This window comes from Rhipicephalus sanguineus, unplaced genomic scaffold, assembly GCF_013339695.2.
Source record: "Rhipicephalus sanguineus isolate Rsan-2018 unplaced genomic scaffold, BIME_Rsan_1.4 Seq1108, whole genome shotgun sequence".
NCBI lineage: Eukaryota > Metazoa > Arthropoda > Arachnida > Ixodida > Ixodidae > Rhipicephalus > Rhipicephalus sanguineus.
Window position 1 is genome coordinate 97,726 of NW_023614337.1, and position 25,638 is coordinate 123,363.

The following is a 25,638-nucleotide window of genomic DNA, read 5'->3' on the forward strand; positions in this document are numbered from 1 at the left end:
TCATCCGAGGTCGGTTTCTTACGTGTTTTTATTTCTTTATTGGTTCACGTTGGTTACTATTATGCTTTCAGCCGACAAGCCCGACGAGATTTTAAGCTCATGCACGGCTTTTTTTTTTTCTTTATTTCGATGGAATCAGCAGATCACTCTCACCTCGCATCCTTTAGCCCTCGGGTGCAGATTTCAGAGAAGATCTCCTTGTGAGACATCGGAGTCTGGGGGTGTAGCTCCAACACCTACGCAAATATGAGCCGACGTTGCGGTCTTTTAGCAGCATGTGAGAGTGATATTTCGCTGGTGTTATCCCCTCAGGGACATGTCAACTGCTCTAGCATTCGACTGACTCTTCCACGCGTGTCACATTTTAGCCTTCTGGCGCCCCGGAGGACCGTCGAGTTGTCCGGTTGTGACAGATTACACAACTCGCCGGTGAAACACTTTGAGAAGTGACAGCAATAGCAAGCCATGCGCCACCCATGCCCCCGGAACAGATCTCAGCTGTCGTGCAATTTTGCGGAAGCCCCAGACTGGCTTCATAAGGTTATCAGCCTCTGTGGTCGTCCGAACATGCACAGCCGATCCGCGCCGTGGCACTGCCCGAGATAGCACAGTAGCTGTACCGATGCACTTTGGTGAAGTTTGGAAAGTCAGAGAAAACAGCGATGCGGGAACGCGCCGAGAGCGACTGACGTGATTAGATTCGCAAGACCAGTTGAAACGAGCCCTGACAACTCGAGCAGCCGACTAGGCCTAACGGGAAATCACTCACAATTCGTGCCGCTTCGGTCCATGCCCGGATTTTTTTCTTCTTGACTGGTCTGTCTCTCACGGGCTCTTGCTGCATAGCGCTCCAGCACTACGGCCACACGCGAGAATTGGACGCTACTGCTTCCGCACGGCTTGATTAGTGCGATAACGTAAACATCGCCATGTTCAGATGTGGACAACAAAGTCACGTGACATCCGCTTTGCCGCAGACCCTCTCCTAGCCGAAGAGCCTGTGTCGTCAGGTTCGAATCGATGAAACGGGAGTTGCATCCAAATGCCGTGTGCGGAGTTGTTTGAGCACTGCTACCAAACCAACCAAACACTCACCAAAAAAATTGCGTATAGGTCTACCATTTTTGTTCCAAAGCTTCGAGGTAAAATTGCTCATTGATCGCAGGAGCGAAGCTACGCGGTGAAAGCGTATCTTCCTCGTGCGCTGGCGTGTTGATGCCACCGCTCAGCTGCACATTGCAACTGGCAGAGCGGGACCACGGCCTCCGTGACTTCGCGCGCGTTAGGTATCTCGGAAGACACGGCGGAATGCGGACATCGCCGCAGTAGGCAGCGGTGCCTCGGAACATTTGACGTCATGCTGTACCACGTGATCGCGCTTTCGAGTAGCGGCGGTTAAAGGTGAATTTGTTGTTTAGTTGGTTGAACACCTTGCAGCAGAATGTCACGCTCAGGCGCTTCCTCTGCTTCGTCTTCGTTTTTACCGCGCTGTTTCCTAATTCAACTCTTATAGGCCTCGTGAGCTGGTATGGTGGCGCTACTGCTCTCGCCCTCTATCGGGCTAGCGGCGCATTGTTAGGATTGTCGCCTACGGGCCCGACTGCATGTTTCAAGGCGGCGGCTGCGGTTGCGGCGGCTGCTGTTCTCCAAGAACGGCCGCCGTAGTTCTTTTTTTTTTTTCTGTCTGCGTGTGTAAATACGCTGTGCTAACTTATCTTTATTTATGTTTTTCTTCCTGTCTGAAAAACCTCTCAAACTACAGCCGTTTAAAGCTGCCGAAAAACCAGCATGCAGCGACTCTTGTTAACGTAAGCATTCAAAAAAACTTCGTCCCCTATTCGCCTCAAGCCATTCGATGAAGACAAGCCCCTCTCAGTCATTCTTTTCGCTGAAAACCGAACTGCGAGCCCTACCAACAAAAAAAAAAAGAAAAAGCCGACAAAAGACAGCTGTTTGCGCCGGAAACAAGTTCTTTTCCGTCTCTTGGACACCGTCTCTTGGGAACAGTAGACCCCCCACGCCCCCCACCCACACACAACACCACACACACACACACACACACACACACACACACACACACACACACACACACACACACACACCACACACACACAAACAAACACGCTCACAACGCACGCACACACACAAGAGAGCGAGGCACACACTTCACAGTGAGAGCTGCAAGCGAGCGCCCATCAGTTCGTCTGTTGGTCGTCTGCTAGGAAAGCGCATCGCCAGCCACGGCCGCGCAGCCCGGCGTGAACGTGAGGACAAGACGCGACGATCGTCTGTTGTCCGGTTTCCGTAGGATTGAAATTGTAATAACGTGTGTTTCAAAGGAGTTCTTGGTCGTTGGTACGAAGTTGCACGCGAGTGGTCAGTGTGTGGTCTGAAAGAAGTATGATGTGCGCGATGGAATCTTCCGACATTATGGGAAATGCAGAGTGCAATCGAAAACCGAGGACTCGACGCGAACGAGTGGAGGTGAGATTAGATTTTCAGTGCTCCTACGTGTGCTGAGCCATACCGAACTGTTTTCGTTCTCAGCGAAGAGGACGCGGCAAACTTGTGCTGATTCCGCAACCGGCGTACACCCTGCTGCGTCCGCTCTGGATGTCAAGAAATCACGCGTGAGAGCAGGAGACGCAGACAGGCCATTGACCGCTAGGTGGCCGTTGTCAGCCTGCTATCTACCTATTTCTTTGTGACCTTGTAAGATGTGTATACATTTAAAATAAATATAAAAGGCGAAAAAAAACGCACGAAAAGGGTGACACTTATGTACGGAATTCGAGGCGTTGCTTACGCAGACCCGCACAGCGGCGGTAGAGTTGTCTTTCATTTCGTCGACTTCTGGAGGTAACCCGAAGAATTTAAAAGCTAGTTGCTTCCGAACGGTGTTCCTACAGCTCTTGTGCCAGCCATGCACGCAGAAGTACGAAAAAGTACCGGACTACTGCGACGTTTTTACGTCCTTTCGGCGAGGAGCCCTGCGTTTCTACCGTGACTGCGCGCCCGGGAGCAACAAACGACAATCCTAACTTTTCAGCCGCGGGCGTCAGGTGGCGCTGCCTGTTCGGTTCAAAGCTGCAGCGCACTAGGCCTATACCTCTCTGCAGTCACAAACATCCCCACTACATAATCATTTCAGTTGAAATATGTGCAGCAATTTTTTACTACATTTGGCAAAAATGGCACTTTAAGATGAACGTTTGTTCAGGCCATTGAGTTTCAGGAAACTTTTTGATTTTGGCAGGCTCACTGAAACTGCACGTCTCCAACGCCTTTTTCAGCAAGTTTTTGTTGTCGAACACAACAGGAAGCAGAGAGAAGAATAATAATGTATCGTTCTCAGATGGTGATCAATGTGGCTTTTTTTCTAGAGAAAGCCACCTTATGCCGGTGTTCTCAAGGCCATGGGACATGCCACTCCTTAAATGCACTACTTGGGGGGCATGAAGTTTCCTACAATTATTACAGAAAACTCTCGGCATGGTGTGGGATCTGACCGAGAATTTTAATATTTGACCCAGGTCGCACGGTTGTGGCACAAGCTGAAAGCTGAAAATAGCATGACATAATAATGCAATGTAAAGGTAACAGTTATTTCTATTCACCAAAGGCACTTTGACCTTGATGGAAAACGACGTGATAACCTGGCCCGAGCTGCTTGTCCTGGGCAGTGCTACATGCATACGCAGTTGCAAATGAATGGGTATACAGCTGTTCCAGTGCCTATCAATTATATAACATATATATCACGCAAATGGGCGCATTTACAGCATATTTAAACAGACTGTCATTTGCAATACATTTTGTAAGATCACTATAATCAAACAAAAAAAAACCACATTTAGTTTGCCAATAAATTATTCAAAAGAAAGACGATGCACAAAAAAATTACAGCATATCCACGGGTGAATGATGAAAAGCTTGGGCGAAGCTCCTGAAGCAATCATGGTCTCGGGATTCACTTCTCGTTGAGCCCGTTTCGCAGCGGCGTCCTTGGCGCGTATACCCATTCATTTGCATACGCAGTTGCAAATGAATGGGTATACAGCTGTTCCAGTGCCTATCAATTATATAACATATATATCACGCAAATGGGCGCATTTACAGCATATTTAAACAGACTGTCATTTGCAATACATTTTGTAAGATCACTATAATCAAACAAAAAAAAACCACACTTAGTTTGCCAATAAATTATTCAAAAGAAAGACGATGCACAAAAAAATTACAGCATATCCACGGGTGAATGATGAAGAGCTTGGGCGAAGCTCCTGAAGCAATCATGGTCTCGGGATTCACTTCTCGTTGAGCCCGTTTCGCAGCGGCGTCCTTGGTGCGCACCGTCACGGGATCCGCCTGGCTGCCGCCAAGCGAGCGCCCGTCGCTGCGCATCGTCCATGCTCCGCCAACGATCCGACAGGTACGGCGACGATCCAGGAGAATGAGAGAGGCGCTCGCTCCCCGCGCAGCAGCCAATCGGAGAGCAGCGGCACTTCCAGCGCCATCTAGTGTCGATTCACACAAGCACCATATTGCACACAATTCTATTGGACCAACGCCATCTAGGAAATGAGACGAGAAATGGTGATGACGACACAGACTGTGTACAGCGCCATCTAGAATATCGTCCCTGAACTGCAGTTTGTATGTACTTCTATGAGACAGCGCCATCTATTGCATCATACGGGAGATCCGTTTACGCCGGACAACGGAGACGTGACAAGGTTAGACTAAGAGGAGCTACGCCCCTAAAAATGTCGCCCGCATCTTCCCATGGGGGGGAACTCGAGTAAATGCGTCGCAGAGTGGTGGGGGTATCGCGTGAATGTTGCGTAATTGGATTTCACAGAAGCATCATGCTGCCCGAGGAATGGATCCACTGCTCGACGTTCACGAACGGTTGCTGCTTCTCGAGCACAACGTTCAGGATCCACAGCCCATCGTTGCCGTTTCGCAGCTGCTTCTCGTTCCCCGAGTGAAGGATCCGCAGCCCGTCGTTGCCGTCTCGCAGCAGCTTCTCGTGCACGAAGTTCCGGGTCCGCAGCTCGCTTCAAACGCTTGCGTTCAGCGTCGTATGCTCGTCTCTTCGCAGCCTTGTTTTCTGCGTTGCTTGCTGTTGTTGACGCCGACGACGGTGAGGGTGGGGTAACGTTGCCTTCAACGAGTGGTGGGACGATGTTTGAAGGTGACTGTTGCTTCCATCGCATCTATTTGAGTCAAGCAAAGCGTCAAGTCATGCGAAAGCCAAGTAAAGACGCCCTTGACTGAATTCCGAATGCGCGCTTCGCCGCTTATATACACACCGCCCGGCGTTCGATCGAGAGGAGGGAGGGAGGGAGAGGAGAGGCCTGCTGCCGGCATGAGACGAGCCGAGCATGCGAGGGAGGTAGAGGAGAGGCTTGCTGCCGGCACGAGACGAGCCGAGCATGCGCAGTGGGGGTGTGGACGGCGGCCGACGCCGCAGGTGCGACTAAGAAATGCTCCGCATTTAAAATGGCATTGCATGAGGGAGACGGATGAGACATGCCCTAATATGCTCTCCCATGTGATGTCCTTCTTGCGCATCGTCTTACTTTGAAACAATGCACCAGCTAGCCCCCAGAGCATATTATTAGACAATAAATTATTGCATCTGTCATATACAGACAGTCGGTGAAATAATACTGCCTGGCCATTTAAACTTGCTAGCCAGTCAGTTCGGATATTGCTTGCTTGACTGACAGCTCCCTTGATCTGACTTCACCCTCACTCGATGTCTGTTCCCAGCAGCTTTGCTTAATTGCACAAAATTTCAAAATCTACAACATTTCAGCATTTTTTCAACAGATCCTACTTGACAAAAGTGCGTGAGTAGGACTGACACTCTCACTGCCACTTTGCAATTAACCATACGAGCCTTTATGCGAGCGTACAACACACATGCCGACACTACACTTCAATCTAGATCTCCCCCTTTCCCAAAGATAACTGCCATGTGCTAAACAGAAAACAACAAAAAGAAACTGATTGTAGAATGTTCCCAGGAACAACATTTTTACACGTGCAGGTCAGCCACTATGAAAATTCGTCATTGCATCTGCAATAAGCAGACATCAATGTGCCTCATTACTGTTTATTGACAGAAACCGAGGATTGTTTTCACTGGCGACTTTCAAAGCTCCACATAGGTTCCCTGTGTAGCCACACCACAGTTGTTGTCCTTTTGACTGATGAGTACGTAGCCATCATTTCCCCAGTAGGTAGACCAGGAGTTCTTTACCAGCCAATAGGGCTCCCCTTGCAAAGTTCCATAGCCGACTGCCAGAACAGCATGGTCAAGGCTGTCCGTGTCATTGCCTGTGCATAAAAAAACAAAATTTGGGCATCAGAAACAAAGCATACACAAGACGCATAACCACCATAGAAGGAAGAAAAGAAAGAAAAGAAGGGCATCACTGGATTTTTCACCTTCCGAAACTCTCCTTCAAAAATTGATCCTGTCATACCAAGAAAAACTGGCCAGTTATGCCTTGCATATTTGCTGAGAACACTGGAAACACCCTCGAACCTGTGCATTCCCAAATGTGGTCAATACCTTATAGTCAAACATCAATACATATAAAAATGTCTCATCCGACACCAAAACACATTCCGTGTAGCTCTCAGCTACAAATGGGTGGTTGTCAATTTTCCCTTTCTAACCCTTCTGCCACTTTGCGCACTGTGTGGGATTCCGCAGAGCTGATTTGTCATATTCAGTGTCCATGTGCTTCGAGTTGCAAATGGATTCGCCCTTGCACTGCCAATTGCCAGCTAATTGCAGAGCCAATTAGCTGAATTGGTAGACCGACCACCAAGGATAATCGTTGGTCCCAGGTTTGATCCCTGGACCAGAGCAGCTCTACTTTCTGAGAAATCCTTAGGGATTTCTGTGTTGCTTCGTGCTGCAGATGGATGGTTGCCAATTTTCTCTTTTTGAAATACATCCATTAGACCCAATATTTGTCATGAGCATGTATTCATTACACACTATTGGCAAAACAATTCTTAGGTTTACTTTCTTATACAGGTCTGATAATTTGTTATATTCATATTCGCCAATATTAAGGTTTAAATACGTCATTAGCCTAGTGCACTCGCTTCCTTTAGCACTCAATCAAATTCATGCCATTGACAGGAAGACAGTCACTGCCCTGATGAAGACAAGTCCACTTGTCGAAACGTTGGCTCCAGCAACGTTCCCTGTTAAACGATTTCTCGTCACTTCACGCAGTGTACAAGTTATATGATTGATGGCTTACGGCAGTTGGGATCGTAGAAGACACCGTTGGAGTAGAAGGAGAAGGAGCGAAGCGCTGCGTCAATGCTGACAGACACTGGCCCCACGTTAGCGAGTGCCGTAAGAAGATCATCGCGGTTGGTTATGTTGACATAGCTCTTGATTGAAGCAATAGTGGCGTTCACCTTGGTATCATGACAGACACCATCCTGCAAGTTAGTTAAAATTTTTTAGTCAACATCTACACAATCAAGCAACAAGGCGGCGAGATGGGCTAGTTGGTGAACATTCAGGTCTAAGGCAAAAGCTTTTTAAGCGCACATAAAACGAGGACAGAAGAACTAAGATTTTGACAGGACAGCGCTTAACTCACAACTGAATTTTTATTGAAGAAAATCACATTTAAAAGCACAAGAGTAGGCTTGTGCGAACAGTAAATTTTAGGTTCGAAGCGAATAGTGATTTTGGTCGAATAATTTCGAATCGAATTCGAATAGTATATATCACATATTATAAAGAAAGATGAGCATATTTGTCATGACCCAACCAACCTGCACAACGTTTTTTTTTTTTTAATTATAACAAGGCATGTGCAAATGTCGTTCTTTTTGGTTCAAAGGAAGTAGAAGCAACTTTTAATAGAAGCAGGATTTGGCTTTCGGTAGAATGCAAATAATAACCTATAAAATATGTTACATTTTAAATTTTACTATACTTGAAGCTTATAAGCCGGTATAACAAGTTTTTAAACTTAAAAAATGATGAATCGATGTGAGGGTAATATGTATGTTCATTTAGCCTTGAAGTGGGGCTTCGCAGCAGTACGGACTTTTCTTGAAAAGATGTATTCACAGTATAGCACGCCTCTACTGCAGTGAAACCACCTTTACAGGAGGTTACAAGTGGACATTGCAAATTTTTCTTGGAAAGGTGTATTCACGGTATAGCACCCCTCCACCGCAGTGAAACCACCTTTGCAGGGGGGGGGGGGTTATAAGCAGACTAACATACACCTATTCGTTCCTTTCGAATACTTCGAAATTTTCAATAATTTAAATTCAAATACTGTATTATTCGTTCGAATAATCGAAGTGCTCGAATATTCGCACAAGCCTACGCAAGAGAACCAATGGCACATGCGTAGTTGAAAAGAGGCCTAACTGCCTTCAGAACCAGGACAATGATAACAGCATAGTGACACTAACAATCTTCACATATCAAGAAAGTCAAAATCTTTATCCTGTAAAGTGATGGATGGATGGCTAACACAGTCACGGCCCCTTTTTCTAATATGAAACGCCTCCACTATTTCACGTGTTGCCCGATCCTTATGATTCTCTTGTGCTTTTAAATGTGATTTTCTTCAATAAAAATTCAATTGTGAGTTAACTATCAAAATTTTAGTTCTTCTGTCCTCGTCTTATGTGCACATTAAAAGCTTTTGCTTTAAACATGGACAATCAAGCAGTGGTTTAATTCCACCGACAAAAGCTGAAAAGCTACCTGTAAAGCATGGAAACTAAAACAAGCAAGTTTATGAATGATTAGGGTACTAAAAGCTTTGTTAATAGCAATGTTCATTTGATATCTTATTTGAAAAACCAGCTTACTGCCAATGGGGACAGAAACCACAACTTTTGAAATTGAAGGTTGCGGGTTCGGTCTCCACCAGTGGCAAGTTTTTTTTTTCTTGTTTTTTTTTTTCGTCCACTTTCATTTCCCTTTATGTGACAATTACTATGCTTCAATAAAAACTGCAAGTAATACCCTGATGCTTTCCTTGGCTTTATTATCACCTGTAAGAGGTATTTGACATTTTCAAGCATATATGTGAAAAATTATATGGATGTAATCAATACTATATTATAGCTGTCATTATGTACGACAACATCAAACACAAAAAAAGACATGTGAAAGGAAAAACGCGGGAATGACTTGAATAGGCCTAGCACATACCTGCTCAGTGGAGAGAAAGGATGAAATGAGTACAGAGATGAGAAGAGAAAAGTCAAACTAAAGGACTCCACAATAAACACTGAATGCCATAAAGTATGTATGACATTCGGGCAGTCATAAATGAAAGGGACACACTGCAGGGCACTACCTGTCCAAGGTATGCTCCATAATCCTCATCCGAGGCCAATCCATGGTCGCGTATATACTCGTAGGCACGAAAGTCCTCGCCTCCATCACAGCCGTTGTTGCCGTTGTTCCAACTGCAATCAACCAGCTGCTGCTCGGACAGGCGAATGAGTTTACCAGTCTGGGAAGAGATTCAGGAACCACTGCTGTGATTCTTCAAGCAAAATTTGTAGGCAACACGCTCTGTTTGAATGCACTGCCTTCAGTATAGGGCCATATTTTTGATCAGAAGTCATCAAACCCTATTACATAGAATGTTATCCAAGGAAGAGTCTGTCTTCAAAACCCTTCCTTATATGCAGCATATGGAGTAACTGCCCTCCAGCAAAGTTGACCAGACTGCAGCAATAAGTGGGTTCATTTGGCAACTAAAAATGCCTGCAAGTGACAGCCTGAATGTCTATGATGCAAGTGCATGAAATACATGTTTCAGGTGTAAAAGTGGGTATCACCCAGTGTCATTGTACATGTACTTTTGTGAAACTATATTGACTTACTAGATAGTCAGTTCATGATTACATGCAACAGCATTTACAGATGGGGCAAAACAAAGACTCAACAGAAAACAGTATCATGCCTGTGCTGTGCTCCTTTCATCCTACTTTTTTTTTTCTTCCACAAACCTATGCTGTTCTTGTTCATAACAGCACATCAGAACAGGCATGAACGAAAGCAAGAAGACAGATGTAACACGGGCAATAACGAGTAACTTTATTGCTTCAAGCATGAAGGTCATACTCACTCCTTGGATTTTACAGATTCCAAATAGTAGATATCCACATAAGCATTAAGTAAGCTACAACCAAGCCAATTATCCCCAAAAAATGTAGCCTCCCTCTTTGCGATAACATATGTGGCCTGTAACATCCAAAAAGCAAAGCCACTGCTCAAGATATAGTTCACTTACAACAACAGAAGGCACATTGACACACTTATTAGAAGACCTGGTTCTCTAAATCTGCCCCAAAGTCATTTTCCTAGATCAACTCGGAGCAGTGTTCATTTCAAGCATGCAAAATCGCCCACAATACCAACAAAAGGAACATGCTAAGAAAATGTTAAAGGAGAAAACGGCACGCTAAAGTGTGCAGTACAATTATAGCACGAAGAGTGGCATTTATTTGAGGACAAGAAGAGGGCTTTTAAGGGCTCGTTTGTCTTTGTTAGACACAATATTATTGAGAACTAGCAGAAAATAATACCAAAGAAAGTATAGGAGTTGTTATTTGTAATAATTGGGATATAAATGTGAAGAAAGTAAAGTGGACGAAAAGATAACTTGCTGTCGGCAGGAACCGAACCTGCGGCCTTCGAATAACGCGTCCGATGCTCTACCACTGAGCTACAGCGGCGGTCATCCCCCCATCCACTTTATAGGGTATATGTGTGTATTTAAACCTAGGAGTGTTAGTCAGCGCCGATTGCAGCCATGGCGGCGAGTGTGGAACACTCTTTTTCTGCCTTTTGGCGTCACGGAGCACGTGATCTTTTTTTACGAGCTGGCAGCTGACCATTATTTGAAGAGTAAATTTAACGTTTAAACGATCTGTTTTGTGGTCTAAGCCCACTCCAGTCATCTCTGACATACAGAAATGGGAAGCATTGAAATGAGCTTGCTATAAAAGGTAATAAAGTTATGAACAGTCCTTTAAAATAAGCACAGAATGCCTGGAAAGAATACCTGTGGCGCCTCACCTTTCTGAAGTATGCACCTTCCAGTTCTCCGACAGTTCCAAAGCTCCAACAAGATCCACAGACAGCCTGATCCTTGACCGGTGTCACTGCTCCTGCAAGTGCACAGCATATGAATCGCATATCAGCCACAACTTTTATTTAATGATCTTCTCACTTACAGACACTCAGCACTGGCAGGCTTATTATCATAGGTATGTTTGACAACAGCGACGTTTAGGAGATGATCAGCGATTGATTGGTACTTAATGGGCTCTAACATGCTCAAACGACACATGGGATAGACAAGAAGTCAAACATAGCTCTAGTAATTATGTAGCTTAAACTTGTAAAGAAGAAATTTTGCTGCAAGTAAGCCTAGCTGTTTCCATTTGTGAGTGAAAACAGCCATGTAAAGGCTGCCAAACATGAACAAGCTTTCATTTGATTTCAACCACCCAAATAATGCCCTGCTAGGTGCACCACCGGTGGCAAAGTGTTAAATAAAATACTAATCTAAATTGTGGCATAACGTCCCTAAACTGCACAGTAAATTATGATGGAAAAAGCAATGGAGGGTTCCAGATTAAATGTTGACCACCTGGCATTCTTCAACGCACATAAGCACTTAGATGAACCCACATCATCCTTGGCAACAGCAGAATGGCATAACTGTGGAACTAGTGTGCTTCATTGCAAGCATGTGAAAAATGGACATGGTGTGGATTCCTGCACTTTTCACACTATTTAAAGCAAGCTGTACAAGAAACAACATGCAAAGGGACATAAGTTTCAACAAATATGTGAGAACATACCGCAGTATGCCCCTTGCGATATGTGAAAGGGGAGTAATGGTGTCCTGGCTTACTGTATTCAGTCATATATACGACCAGCACCAATTAGCACTGGCTACCGTTCGCTAAAGGTGGCTAAATTAGGGCTAATGTTGTTTAATGCTGGCTAATGGCAGCTAAATACTAGTGCTAAGTGAATGCTAATGTTGGCTTACTGTCGGCAAACGTCGACTAGCATTCCCATATGTTGGCAAAATGATCGTAAGTGTTGGCTAATGTAGGCTTAGCAGGCTATTCGCTGTTATAACAGCAACAGCTGAATCTGTCAGAATCTTTTTCTCATTGCAAAGATACAGCAGCTACTATACAAAATTGCCAAAACAGAGATAATAAGCATTGTTGTCTCGTCTTCACTAAATCTTTTTTTTTCCAACTAACCGTAAAGCCTCCAGTCTACTTGGTCGGGCAACTTGGCGGTGAACCTGTGCCTGGGAAATGGCTCAGCCTTGGAAGAGCCGTCTTTCGACTGAAGACGTCCACGAAGCACGCTGATTTCTTGTGGCGTACGGTCGGCTAGGTGGTTCACGGCAAGGTTGTAGCCCAGATTGGCACGGTTCTTTGAGTCAATGAACCTGCAAAGGGTGAAAGGCAAACCATTACATTCAAGAAGATGACTCTCCAGCCAAGTTTAGTTTTAAAAAAAATTGACCCGACAATTTGAAGCCTATTCTTCTGAACCATTGGGTCATTAAAGCTAAACTTGGACGGAGAATGATCTTGCATTGTTTTTACCCAGCCAGACAGAAGTCTGTTGAAGATGTTTGCCTTTAAACCCATGGAGGCTGTGCTGGAGAACGTTTATCACACACACAAGTTCAGACCTGAAAGCACTTGACAAGTTCCTACGAATGTAGAATTTACTTATTCACAATGTGGCCAACTAGCAAGTAACTTGGCAGTCGTCAGAGATGTCTTACGGGGCTAAAACTAAACAAGAATATTTTGTAGAATTCTCGCCAGCGAGGTAAAGTTTAATGAGCGATTACGATAATTCTATCTATACAATGAAACGAAAGAGCCATAATTAAAGAACTTTCTGTAAAGCTAACTGTGAGTCTCATTGTTTCGTTTTTTGTTCAGACCACAAAATCTGAGGTTGCTGAGAATTGAATAAAATGAGCAGAAAAGATGCCTTAACAGTGTTTTTATTTCAGCTACATGACTCTGCAATGCGTGTGAGAGCTTAAACAAAAACTAATGAGCTTAGCATCAAATTCACACCACACCTGGACTGTGTGCAAGCAGTGTATCACACCAGAAGAAAGAGAAGCGAGCTGTCATGTTCGTTTTCTAAGATTCTCAGTATCACTTAAGTTACGGCAAGCATGCCGTAACTTAGGCGATGATCAAACATCTTCTCACGATGAACGTACACACGACTGTCCTCTTCATCGCCAGTGAGGCTGATAGCAATGCTGCCACAGTGTTTCACTTTTGGCACGCTGGGGGGCACACAAAGTATATAAAAACATCAATATCTAACAATAATTTCTTGCAGCCCTAAATGCAGTGACCAAGATTGCTAAAACATCTCAGGAACATATGCCTGTAACCTAAAATTCAAGCAATAATAGTACTATATCATCTTCCTAGGCTTAGCAATGGTCACAGGAAAACATATCTCAACGATTACAAATTGTAAATGAAAAGACACCAAAGACAAAACAAACCTGAGGTTCTGGCGAAAGATATCGCGACGCTTGTCATGCTCCACGTCATGCTCGTAAGTGCGCTTGTGCGTCTCCTTGAAGTCTTCAAACGAGTGCTTCGTGTGACCATCATGGTTGCCAAGGAACTCAGCCATCGGATTGTGCAGAGCCAGTCGCTCTGCACCTGGGCCCGGAAAACTGCGGCATGTGCCGTCTGCGCAGGCAAACATAGACACTTATTCTTTGACAACTTTAGTGCACTTGTGGGCATACTTTGAGTGAGCAAGTTTGCGGAGACACTAAAGGTAAGTAAATCAGACAGGTTAGCAGTAATAATTAGCGGGACAACTATTATTATTTCTAATGGTATTGCCTTGGAAGCAGCAAATAATAATCTAACTTGGGTGAAATAAATCTGTGTTACAGCTATAAACTAGCGCTTGCTTTTTTGTAAAGATACCTGTGCTTATGACAGTAAAACGCCACTATCCTGTTAAAGTTCTCAGCCTAGGAGTGGGGGGAGCGCACCCTGCCTCCTCTCTCTGTAAATGACACCCTAGCCAGCTCAAGATGCTGAGCAAGAAGCAACCATATCACAACATATGCACATAAGCAGTTTATAGGAATCTCAAGCTACATCATTACTATGTGAACTCACACAACAGAGCGCTTGTCAACCAGACCGTTCTTATGCCTTTTTTTCAATAATCACAAAGCCTTATACTAATCTGTTTGACCTCACTAGCTCCAAACTTCCAGTGCTCTTACAATGCTCAACAACCAAAGCTAGGAAGGTTATATTGTATTAGTATTCCAAAGTGGCTGAATAACTACTGCACCAAAGTATGCATGAGTCATTCAATGTAAGAGCCAAGAAAAGAAGTAACCAAATAGCCTATAGCATACCTGTCAACCTAGGGATCTTGAAAATCAGGAGTTTTTCGGGGGAAGGGGGGAAGGAACGTGACAACAATACACATGCGCACACTCCTTTTTTTCTTCCTTCTCGTAGCCACGGTAACTTCATACACAGCTCTGAATGATTGCAGCAACGCTTTTAGACACTAGTGATCATGCAGGCGCTCATAATTACAGCGCATGTGTGTAATTATTAGACACGTGCGCAGGGCAAAATGTGCAATGAATGGAATCCCCAAGACTTGCGTAGCCTGTTCCAACACTTACCACGCTTCACCGCATAACATTCTATGATGGTGAAGCTAACTGCATGCACTGCAGTATTGTGTTGTCGCAAGTTTGTCATCAGATAAAGGTAACATGCCCAACCGTGAATAACCAAGGCCACACACAAATGCTGCGGCCTCCCCTCCCTTTGCATCAATGGGTAGAGGGGAGGGTTGCGCGGCAAGCTGTAGGGGTTCCTCAATGCGAGAAAACATTTATAACAGCTGTCCTTTGTTACGTTCATTTCAGATGGGGTTAGGGCTCTTTATCGAGGGATTTATGGACATGCCCGTACAATCGGGAGTATTGGTCAGAAATCACGAGTATCCCAAGTAAATCGGGAGAATTGGCAGGTATGCTATAGTCTCATGAGATTTGCAAATTCAATTGAGCAAATTCAATGTTGTGGCCAGGAATAAGCAAATGAAAACCTATCAATAAAGTCCCCCCATTGCCTTTGCATACAATTTTACTCTGCACACACTGAGCTGCTGTGTACTTACTGAAAAGGGTAGTGACGTCGAATACACTGGGTGGCACTGGGTCCCGGGAGTAACCATAGTAGAGAATCTCGTACTTGTCGAAGTGGGAGCCAAGCAAGGTGTTGTAGCAGCGCATGAGGTAGCGCCTCGGCACGGCACGTCCCTGGGAGTCTCGCGACACCCAGAGTGTGTACTTGCTTACACGGTCCCTGGTGGGCACAGTGAGCTGGAATCGCTCGCAGTGCCTCTTGCCTTGGTGAGCGAGCAGCTCATCATTACCAAACCAGCACGACTCCTTGCGCACAAACTGCAAAAATGTCGAAGCGCATTTGAAAATAAAGTACTTACTGCTAACAATCAGAGCGGACACTAACTATCAACGTTAGGGCAGAACTACAGCGATACAGGCTCAGCCGAATTTTCTAAAAGCATATGGCAGCGCACACCGGTTAAAAGGACGACACGAAACAAAAGAAGATACATAGGGCTGTGCGAATAGTGAATTTCGGAACCGAATCGAATACGATCAAATAGTGATGACACCGAATCGAAACGAATACTAATCGAATCTTCAATAGTTTCCAATAGTAAGAAACCATTCTCAAAACGGTACTAGAACTACACAACATTTTTTTTTTGAAAGAAATATTCACAAACTTCACCAAAGAGCATTACGCTTACTTTTAACAGACTCAAAATACCACAGTTATGACAACTGAGGTAAGCTCGTACGCAGCAGCGACCCGAGCCTTCGAAATATTTTGTAACTGCAGGTTGAAATATAGCAGTGACGGCAGATACTTTGTCGCCTGCTTTTAAATAAAACTGAGACATAATATCTAAACAATTTTGAACCGAAGACTACGCATACAGCTAAGGCGGTAATGAAACACATAAACCTGCCATCGCAACATGGTCCTCGGCACTGAAGGCATGTAGACATCGGTATTGAAAGCTGTATCTGCAAGAACAAATTACTCAAACACAACACTTGCATCTATTGCTATTCATGAAGCTGAATGCAGGTGCACCTTCAGTTATTACAAGATTAGGTCAAGAACTGATTAATACGATGCAGAGGCAGCATAGTAAAAACTGAGCGAGTATGGAGCTTTCATAGAAAAAAAAACGCCTTCATCCGGTAATCAATATAGAGTCGGTAGTTTCGTAAAAGCTTGGGCTGCTGCATACATACTGGTAATTTAGTGATTAAAAGAAGAAAAATGGCCTTTAACTATTCCAAAGTATCATTGTTTTGGGGTTCTCCCATCGGCGCTAATTATTCGAAAACTATTCGAAAAATATTCGGTATTTCGAGTATGTACTATTCGATTCGAGTACCGAATCGAATAGTATGCTATTCGATTCGTTATTCGAAATTTTCGAATATTCGCACACCCCTAAAGATACACAAACGCTGAACTTCAACTGGTGTTTATTGTGGGAAAAAAGTCAATTAAATAGGCAATATTTCTGACGGATGCATTTTTTAAGCGTGACAAGAGCCTAGTACAAAGATGAAAACAATACCAAGAGCACCACCTCAATCAGCAGAAAATAATTCGAATATGACTAAGCATCACACAGCAAAAATGAACAGGAACTAGCCCACCGGTACATTTTAAGCAAGTGAAATTTTGAATACGCCTAACACTGGATGTACAAGCACAGGGTTGATTTCTCATAGACTTAATGTAAAAAAGATCTGCTGAACACTAATTGCCGCTTCGTTTATGGCAAACTTCTACGACTTTCACCACTGGTGTTTGAACATGATGCAAAGTAATGCCATGAATACATTGGCCTTTTATACAGCAGCTTGACACAAAGAATTTTCCAGCCAGTTAGATGAAGAGTGAACAATTGTGATAGGACAGCACCGGCAAGCGTAAACTGACGAACACGTAGCTTATGTAAGGAAGCCAAAGCAATGTTTTTAATTACGCAAGTGCAGTAAATGTTTTTATGTATGTGCCTTGTTTTTAGTATCTCGGCTCCCCTATAATAGTGATTTTCCTTTCAATAGAACACTCCTGCTAAGAACTTCTGATAGGGCAAGCACATTTTCATAGCCCCTTTTGAGTTCACTTTAATAATAGCCTGCTGCACATTGACAAATTACAAAGAGATAGGAAGACAGCAGAGTGGGTAACGTGGCTATAATTTCTGACATGGTTCAAATCGTCTCAAGTGGAGGCCTTCTTTAGCTAGGCACATTACACAGCCCAGTTGCATAACCAAGGTAAGCTGGACACATTTTGGGAGCATAAACGAAAGTATTGTGCAACATTTTTTGGATTTTTTGGGGTACTATGCTTTTAATTCTGTAAGAACATTAAACCTCTAGTCGAATTTTCATGAGGCGGCAGCCAACATTTAAACCAGACTAAAAATGCAGCATTGTTTTCAATCTATATCAACCCAATCATTGAGGTGACTACCAGTTTTTTTAAAACTTTCCTTAGGGTGACTTCAATGGAAAATTTGGGACTCACTGTGAAGCCTTCAACATTTGGCAGCACGTCTTGCAGGGGAACAGTGGCGTTCTCGGTTCCATTAACTTGGAAGCAGGTGCGGACTGACTCCCATGTCTTCGGGTCTGGCATATATGCGATCTTATAGTTGATGCCATAGGGGTATCCCTCTCCCTCTGAGTGGGCACTTGGTGAAAGCTGCACCGTTTGCACTAGGCCTACGATGAAAATAAGTAAAATAAATAACATCACTTCTGTGTTTATAACACTGCATATAGTGTACCAGATTCTCATATTCGTTCTAGAAAAGGTCAGGCATGTGGACAAGGGCACAGCAGAAGGAAAACAACCGGCAACACAAACGCAAACCTGAGTTTGTGCAGTCAATCTGTCTACAATGAATCCGTACTAACCACCTCAACTTTTCATTGTTCCAAGATTTATGTCTTCGTATTAGCTTATTTTTCTTTATTTTAGCCGGCTACATATGCCCATAACAAATCATGATTGATGTTAATGGAGAATTTTAAGAATATGTTTGTTTTAATACAGTAATTTACAGTATCATCTAATTATTTACTTTTTTGTAGTCCTTAAGAATTGTGCTAAAAATATAAGATTGGAGACTGTACTAACCATTAAAGAAGTTTCTTTTTTTCTTTTGATAAAGCTAAGAAAACAAACAAGCACAGCACAGAAAACTTAACTAGAATAACATTTAATTAATTTTGTTCCAGCTTCAATTTTCTGTACAAGTGAATCAATTGTTTTTCATTTATTATTGTGTGAAATATGCTGCAATTTTGCCTTGTAATTTACCCTTCCTCTTTGCAATGTGCAAACCCACAGGTTAAATTAAGTAAATAATTTATGCACATTTTTGCAGCTAAGAATAAATACAATTCATTGAACAACTTATGGCACGATATTAAGTGCATTTGCTGTGTCTTGTGGTCTTACTTTCCTGGTCTACAAAAGCTTTTGAGTAACGCAAATTAGCAATAACCAGCTAGTCGCAAATGATTTGTTTGTTCCTATTTGTACTGTTCGCAGCTACAGCACCATCACCTGAGCAGCAGTCACATCATAACATTTTAACTATGCATTGCTTTACACCTAGATACATGCACTTCTACATTATCAGTGTTCTTTTGGAAATCGTACCATCACATTTGTTATCTTACAAAATGTTTCACTAAAAAGGATTAGGAGAGAGAATAAATAGAACAAAACAAAATAAGGTGTCATTAGGTATACAGCGATGTGATTAACTGAAGCCATTTCGGCACAGCTTCTGGAACGACTGAAACCTCACTTTGGAGCAGCAAATATGCCTCTTGGAGCGGTTACCAGTCCCACATTTTCGAACACAAACATTTACGTCTCTAAGCTGGAGCAGTTGTACCATGTCTAACGAAATCGATTTATGCACACCTGCATGCATGTTTATTTAGAATGCCCCAAAAGATGAAATTAGGTTATTACTCTTCGTTTTCCTGCAAACAGCGCTAAGTTTCTCTAGTCCCATGACCAAAGGCCACCTAACATTTTCCCGTAATACACTTCATATTTGTAATTGCACTTTCCCTGAGGTCTTAGCTACTGCATTGGAAGTGCAAGCTGTGTAAACTTTCCATGCATTCTGTTTATTAGTGAACAGAACTACTGTGATGTCGTATGCGCTTTCAGTACAACATAGTCCTTCGTGGTGTGGTAAAGCGTCTACTGCCATGCTTCATGGACTGAATAGTTAGGATCCGAGTTTATGTGTGGTTAATAAAATAGAGTGTTGAATAACTAATTTATCCTTCGTGCCAGAGATCTACTCTGTACTTCATGAAATCTGTAATAATAATAACAACTGGCGTTTAACGTCCCAAAACCACGATATGATTATGAGAGACGCCGTACTGGAGGGCTCCGGAAATTTCGGCCACCTGGGTTTCTTTAACGTGCACCTAAATCTAAGTACACGGGCCTCAACATTTTCACCTCCATCGAAAATGCAGCCGCCACAGCTGGGATTTGATCCCACAACCTTCGGGTCAGCAGTCGAGTGCCACAACCACTAGACCACCGTGGTGGGGATTCTGTGGTAATGGGCGTTGTCAAGCCTACTCGGATTATGGGAGCTGCTTTATTGTGCACCGAACGTTTACTTATTAGCCCATGCCAAATTAATTTTCTTATTTGAGTCCTTCTTTCTGAGGACACTGCAGAAAGACTGAGATAATTAGGAACACTCGCACCATACAGTTTTGCAGACAAAAGACACACAGCACTTGTTTAGAGAACAAAGCAAGAGCTGATAGTACAGAAAATTAAGGACCGGGTTCAATGCCTATAGCAGGAGCTATCATGTTGCAAGCATCACGCGACTGTCTGGTCTGAAGAGCTATAGCAACTGATAACCAAAGCCAAGTCGACAAAGACAACAGGTGAAACAAAAAGGTTTTATCAGTCGCCCCCAGTACCACATATGTCCAAGCCACAAAAGATAAGACGTGACAGTATCACTTGGAACTTTCTCTATCAAGCAGCAAATGCTGAACAGGCGAGCCGCCTAAAGGTGCTAGAGGAGACTTCAATGTTCTCATGCAGCAAAGCATTCCACAAAGCGTTCTCACAAACATTCAAATGAAAGAGATTTAATGTTGGATAGAATGTTGTGTGATCTGGGCATACTTTGTTTGAGAATAACTTTCAAAGTCCCTCCAAATGAATTGAACAGACAATTAATCCAGGGAAAGTACAGATGACGTCAATTGTTGTCTTTAACTGTAGTGTACTAATTGTCACATAAATTGAAATGAACTGAAATAGACGAAAAATCACTCTTTCCATCGGTGGGATCTGAACCCACAACCTTCAAATTGTGAATGCGAGGGATGTGCATGTGAGGGTTTGTGCATGCAAGGGTTTGTGCTCTGACAGAAAGGGTGATTTTTCGTCAACTTTAATTCATCGAAATTTATGTCACAATTAGTGCACAACAGTTTAAGACAACAATTAACGTCCTCTATGCTTTCCCTAGCCTAAATGTCTGTTCATTTGGTTGTGTCTAACGTATATACAAGCCCCTTGGAAAAAATTCCCCTTCTTTCGTTCTCGGTCCATGAATGACGACATCAAAGTATAGCAAAACCATATCTCGCGCTATGGGGAAATCGTTATCTACACATGCTCTCCTAAGTGGATTGAGTCAATAGATAGCAAGTCACGGGGGTGTCTGAAGGCGTTGCTTCTGCAAGGTAAGCAGCCACGACAGCTCCAAGATAGCGTGAACTTGCCACACAAAGACAACCAGAAAAAGAGTGAATAAAAACAACAGTTAAGAAAATGAACGTCGTCCTCTTTTTTTTATTAATATAACTTAAACAGATACTCTACCACACCTGTGCATGGCTACATTGATTTTGAGATATTGGTATGAGAACTATGATGTCACTCAGCAATTCTAGGATAACATGCCATTATGTACTTATGGAGACTAAGCATCATAAGCAGTAAAATATATACATCCTCAAGATATGAACACCGAACAAGTCAAATCACTTGTGTTGTTTGTTTACACACAAGTACTGTCAGACAAAGTACAGTGTCTGTGCAGCAATGCCTTAGATCGAGGATCCAATTAAATCAGCTGAAAGTTTGAATGCAAACATGTGCAGGCAATATAAAAAAAAAGTTGGAAGCTTGAAACAAGCTTATTTGAGGGAAACTCACGGTCACACATACATCTAAGAATGCTTTAGCTCAGTACCAACTTGTACCTGAGAGTTCCTTATCCGAATTTTACATGTCAAATGCCAAAATGAGACAACTGCCAGATGAGGCTAAACAAAATCCACTGCATCTGAGGGAGCCAGTTAAATTCTAGTGTTCCTAGGAAGCAGAATTTTCATTTAGGGCTTGAAATTTTTTAAATAAAATTTCCCAAAGTTTGGTAAGCTCTAAAAAATTTACCCATGAACTTTTACAAATTCACAACTCTGCATCAAAAGTAGACAGTACTGTAGTTCGGTAAACAGCCTCTGTTTGAGTGTCTAAAGCAGGTAAATTTGGAATATTTTTTAGGATTATATTCACAATATTTTCTTTCAGAATGGCGTGTAACCCATAGCTTTTGTCTGCTCGAGATGTATCCGGAGATGCAGTTTACAGAACTTCGACACAATTTATCAAATTGCTATAAAAAGAAAAGCTCATGTGTCATGTTTAAATCTTTGTAGAACAAAATTAGTTGCCACTGATGGTGCAAAAGCTATGGCAAGATGTTACATGGGACGTTATATAACCCTTATTTACCGGGAATAAGGTTCACCCTTAAATTTTAAAAAATGTCAGAATGTCTTGTTGCTTCACTTGACACAAAAAGTTTGCTCAGAACATTAACTTGAAGTTCAAAAGAGTGGTAAGTTGGGCTAGTTGGTAATGATCCATACTTAATGTAACTGCGCAAAAAACGGACGGAAACACGAAGGGCGAGAAAACACGAAGGGCGCCCTTCGTGTTTCCGTCCGTTTTTCGCGCAGTTACATTAAGTATGCATTAACTTGAGCAGCACACAATGTCGGATATAGACAATAATTTTGTTGTAATATCCACAATGCTCCACTGAGCCATTTTTGATAATAACTTAAAAGCACTTATGAAGTTTATAATAAATATCGATACACGTGTAGAATAACATGTACTTTTCCCAACAGCATGTCCCTATTGCAAATAAAAAAGGGCTCAAATAGTTCAAACATTTTTCTTATTTGAGGGTACGATTTTGACTGCGTTTGAACTTTGGTGACCTTTCAAAGTTTTAATTTATGAATGAAAATGCATCATATTTTTTGTTTCTATTTCTTGTTTTCGATGTAATGGTGCTGTATATAACGCTTCAATATGCTGTGTTTCTGTAAACAGTGTTTTTATTGTACTGCCTTCTTTCTTCCCCTCATTAGTTGCCGTTCCGCCAATTGCCGCCACATACCGTGTAATTGTTTAAAAGTATGTATACACATACAAATAGCACATCCCCCTACTATAATGCTCTTAGAGCGAATGCAGAATTCGTAATAAACTCTCATGAAACAAGTACAAGAAATTATTCTTTGGTCAGTTTGTGAAGACTGGCCCCAAGCTACGTGCTATAAATGCTGAAGGGTGAAAATCCATACCATCGTAGTAGTCAATGCGGCTGGTGTTCTGCGTAACATCGTAGTATCCCGCGAATGGCTCACGAATTTCCGCGTATGGCAAATACAAAACGCCCTTCACTTCGTAGAAACTGCCCCAGTCAGGCAAATCTTGAGCCAGACATCCTGCTGCAAGACATGAGAACAACTCTAAACACAAGATCCGTAGCACTTGCAAAATGCAAACAGCAAAAGCGTACCTAACAAAATAAGAAATGATGGGGAAGTGGCATTTATGATAAGGCTTGGGAAGCAAACTGCACAGCAAAATGTAGGTAGCTAAAAATCTCTATAACACACATGGTTAAAAAGCACATTCAGTGTAACCAATGCTTGTTATAAGCACACACGTTGATATTAAGAATTCCCTATTTAACGTGTGTGAAGCGAATGGAAATTTCATGTGTCTAGCTAGTAAGCAAACAGTTTCCTGATAATTTTGATGGCCCACTACTTTCTTCATTACATTAGAGGGGTAAGTTATAACCATTTTCGGTAAATCAAGGTTGAGCTCTTCTGGGTCACCTATTTTTAATGGAAACAGGCTTATGAACTGGTAGATGTCAAAGTTCTGTCATGTCAGCTGGATTACTCAAAGAAATGAACACCACTGGCAGGAAAATTACACACTGACAAGATTTTGCTAACTTTAGATCAAGCACATTAAAGCATGACCCCAATTACAGAAGTGAAGCTGTCTGATAAAAAAAGTAATATCATTTAGTAACTGCATCAACCAGTGTTCGTTAAACACAGCTACGTTAATCAGAGCAACTTCCTGCGTTAGAGCCTGTCACCGCTCCTATGGTAATTAGTGCAAACGAAACAGTCCACAAGTGCAGTTAGGCTAAACAAGCACTGCAAAATGTGTGCAGATACACAACTTACCAATGCTCAACAGCAGCACAATACAGGCGTGCCGCATCATTCTACAGCCGTTCCCGAAGACGGTCCTTACCACCTCTGCGCTTGGCACCAGCCCGTTCCCGCTTATTGAAGAAGCTCTCGAGAGATAACCGAGTTATCTCCTTTCACGTCTGACACTCGGACAAACGAGATAGAAGCGCTCCCAGATGAATGCACCAGAAGTCAAAGCTCAGGCACAAACAGTTTCAAGTTACACAGATTGCCATCAGCAACTACGAAAAGTGTGATTTTTTTTCCGTAATCAAAACCGGGAAGGATAAGACTTGGAATGCACAATGAACACACCCTATTTCCTTTCTTCTCTGTGTCCCTACCAACCATTACTGCCTTCAATATGAGAGAACAGAGCCAACTCTTTTTGTCATTACAAAAGGTCAAATGGTGAATGTACTAATATGCATATTTTTTTTCTTTCAGTGCAAAATATTTTTGTTTTACATTGTTTATTTATCATTTTAAATGACAAGAAATACAGCTATCATCACACCAGGCTGTGCCACAAGGACATATTCAATTCTAGCATAGTGCAAATAACCTATTGTATGTCAAAATAGAGTTACAACCTAGCTTTTCGGTATATCTCGCATCCCGACACCATGCGGAGAGTGTTTAACCCAGCGCTAGCCCTTTACCATTACTCCTGAATACTCTGGTCACAAAATAGCTTTATATGTGCTTTCAAGCGCACTGCAGTTAGGCAGTGCATGCAAAGTTGGCAGGCCGCCAAAACAATAGTAAAGCTAAAGCTGCAGCACTATGTCAAACCTGTCATCTGAGAGACCCTGCATTTGATTTGAATACCCTGCGAAATTCTGGAGCCCAACATTACTTTATATCTACATTAAAGAGATTATTACATACTAAACTCTGTTTCAACATGAAGGCACCCAGCACACGTGGAAAAATCACGAATGCAGTAATTGGTGCTGCACAGTTACGTTACTTGTGTATTTAATCTATATTAATGGCATTTCTGGCATTTTCACTTTCTAAGTGCTAAGCACATCAACTGATATCACAGCTACTATCATTCCACACCTGACATCAACAATGCAGGGAAAAAAAAGAGGTGTATTTGCGTACCTTCCAAATAAGGATTCACCATTGAGAACTCGCACACCTAAAATGAGGCCCCACTTTGTTGGGAAAACGGCATTTTGCTTGTGAAAATCTTACAATGCAAAGATTTGTTTGCAAGCTTTTGAAGTATTTAAAAGGCCTTCATTTGAAACAGGGATTTGCAGGACAGCCAACTTGCTAAAATTGCATAGCAGCCACTCTGCCTCACAGCAAAAGGTTAGAGTGGCCTGTTATGAAGCTGATCAGAGCACGTCATCAGAGTTCTTGAGTAATGCATGTGAGTTATGCATAGCATTTTTGTTAACTCCTGCTTACCTTCTTAACTATGTCCTTCAATGTCCAAAAGCAAAAATAGAAGAAAAAGACAAATAATAGCGCAAGAACGTTTATTCCTCCAAACATGTACGTGTTGACTCAATGACCTTAAATAGCACATGTTCAATATGTAGCAAGCAATCGTAATTTAAATGAACCGCAATAATTTGCGAAGAAAAGTTCGTCTCGGGCGCTGATGCAATATGAGTACTGACAAAACATGGGTATTACAATGAGTATGATGCAATAAGATGGTGGGATGGAGAGTAATGAACCAAGTACTAAACTAGAGCGCTGTTGAAATGCAGTCCATATGCTTGCACAGAAAATGGCACCGTTGGTTGCAGGAAGACTCTTCTCGACCGTACACTGCATTAGTCACTAATGTCCACAAACAACA

At 42.7% G+C, this 25,638-nt stretch overlaps 2 protein-coding genes across 7 annotated transcripts in view; both read right to left on the minus strand.

Annotated features, from left to right (window-relative positions):
- The window catches only part of LOC119376164 (putative Polycomb group protein ASXL2), a 58,728-nt gene extending 57,751 nt beyond the window's left edge, over nucleotides 1-977 (minus strand). For 3 of the 6 annotated variants that reach the window (XM_037646087.2, XM_049411372.1, XM_037646088.2), the window contains exon 1: nucleotides 154-236. Coding sequence is in view for 2 of the 6 variants with exons in the window: in XM_037646085.2 (XP_037502013.1) it covers nucleotides 154-236; nucleotides 770-844 (158 nt within the window). In the remaining 4 variants the exon portion in view is untranslated. Of the gene's footprint in view, nucleotides 1-153; nucleotides 237-769 lie in introns of those variants that run through there. The other 3 variants (XM_037646085.2, XM_037646084.2, XM_037646089.2) reach the window with 2 other exon arrangements.
- A 5,135-nt stretch (nucleotides 978-6,112) lies between these two features.
- On the minus strand, nucleotides 6,113-23,947 carry LOC119376175 (digestive cysteine proteinase 2). Its single transcript, XM_037646103.2, has 10 exons — nucleotides 23,805-23,947; nucleotides 22,899-23,045; nucleotides 17,749-17,945; nucleotides 15,275-15,560; nucleotides 13,608-13,800; nucleotides 12,316-12,509; nucleotides 11,108-11,199; nucleotides 9,375-9,533; nucleotides 7,293-7,479; nucleotides 6,113-6,348 (listed from the first exon to the last, which is right to left on the minus strand). Exons 1-10 carry the CDS (start codon nucleotides 23,842-23,844, stop codon nucleotides 6,164-6,166), a joined length of 1,680 nt encoding a protein of 559 aa, XP_037502031.1. The 5' UTR covers nucleotides 23,845-23,947; the 3' UTR covers nucleotides 6,113-6,163.
- Between the last annotated feature and the right edge of the window lie 1,691 nt (nucleotides 23,948-25,638).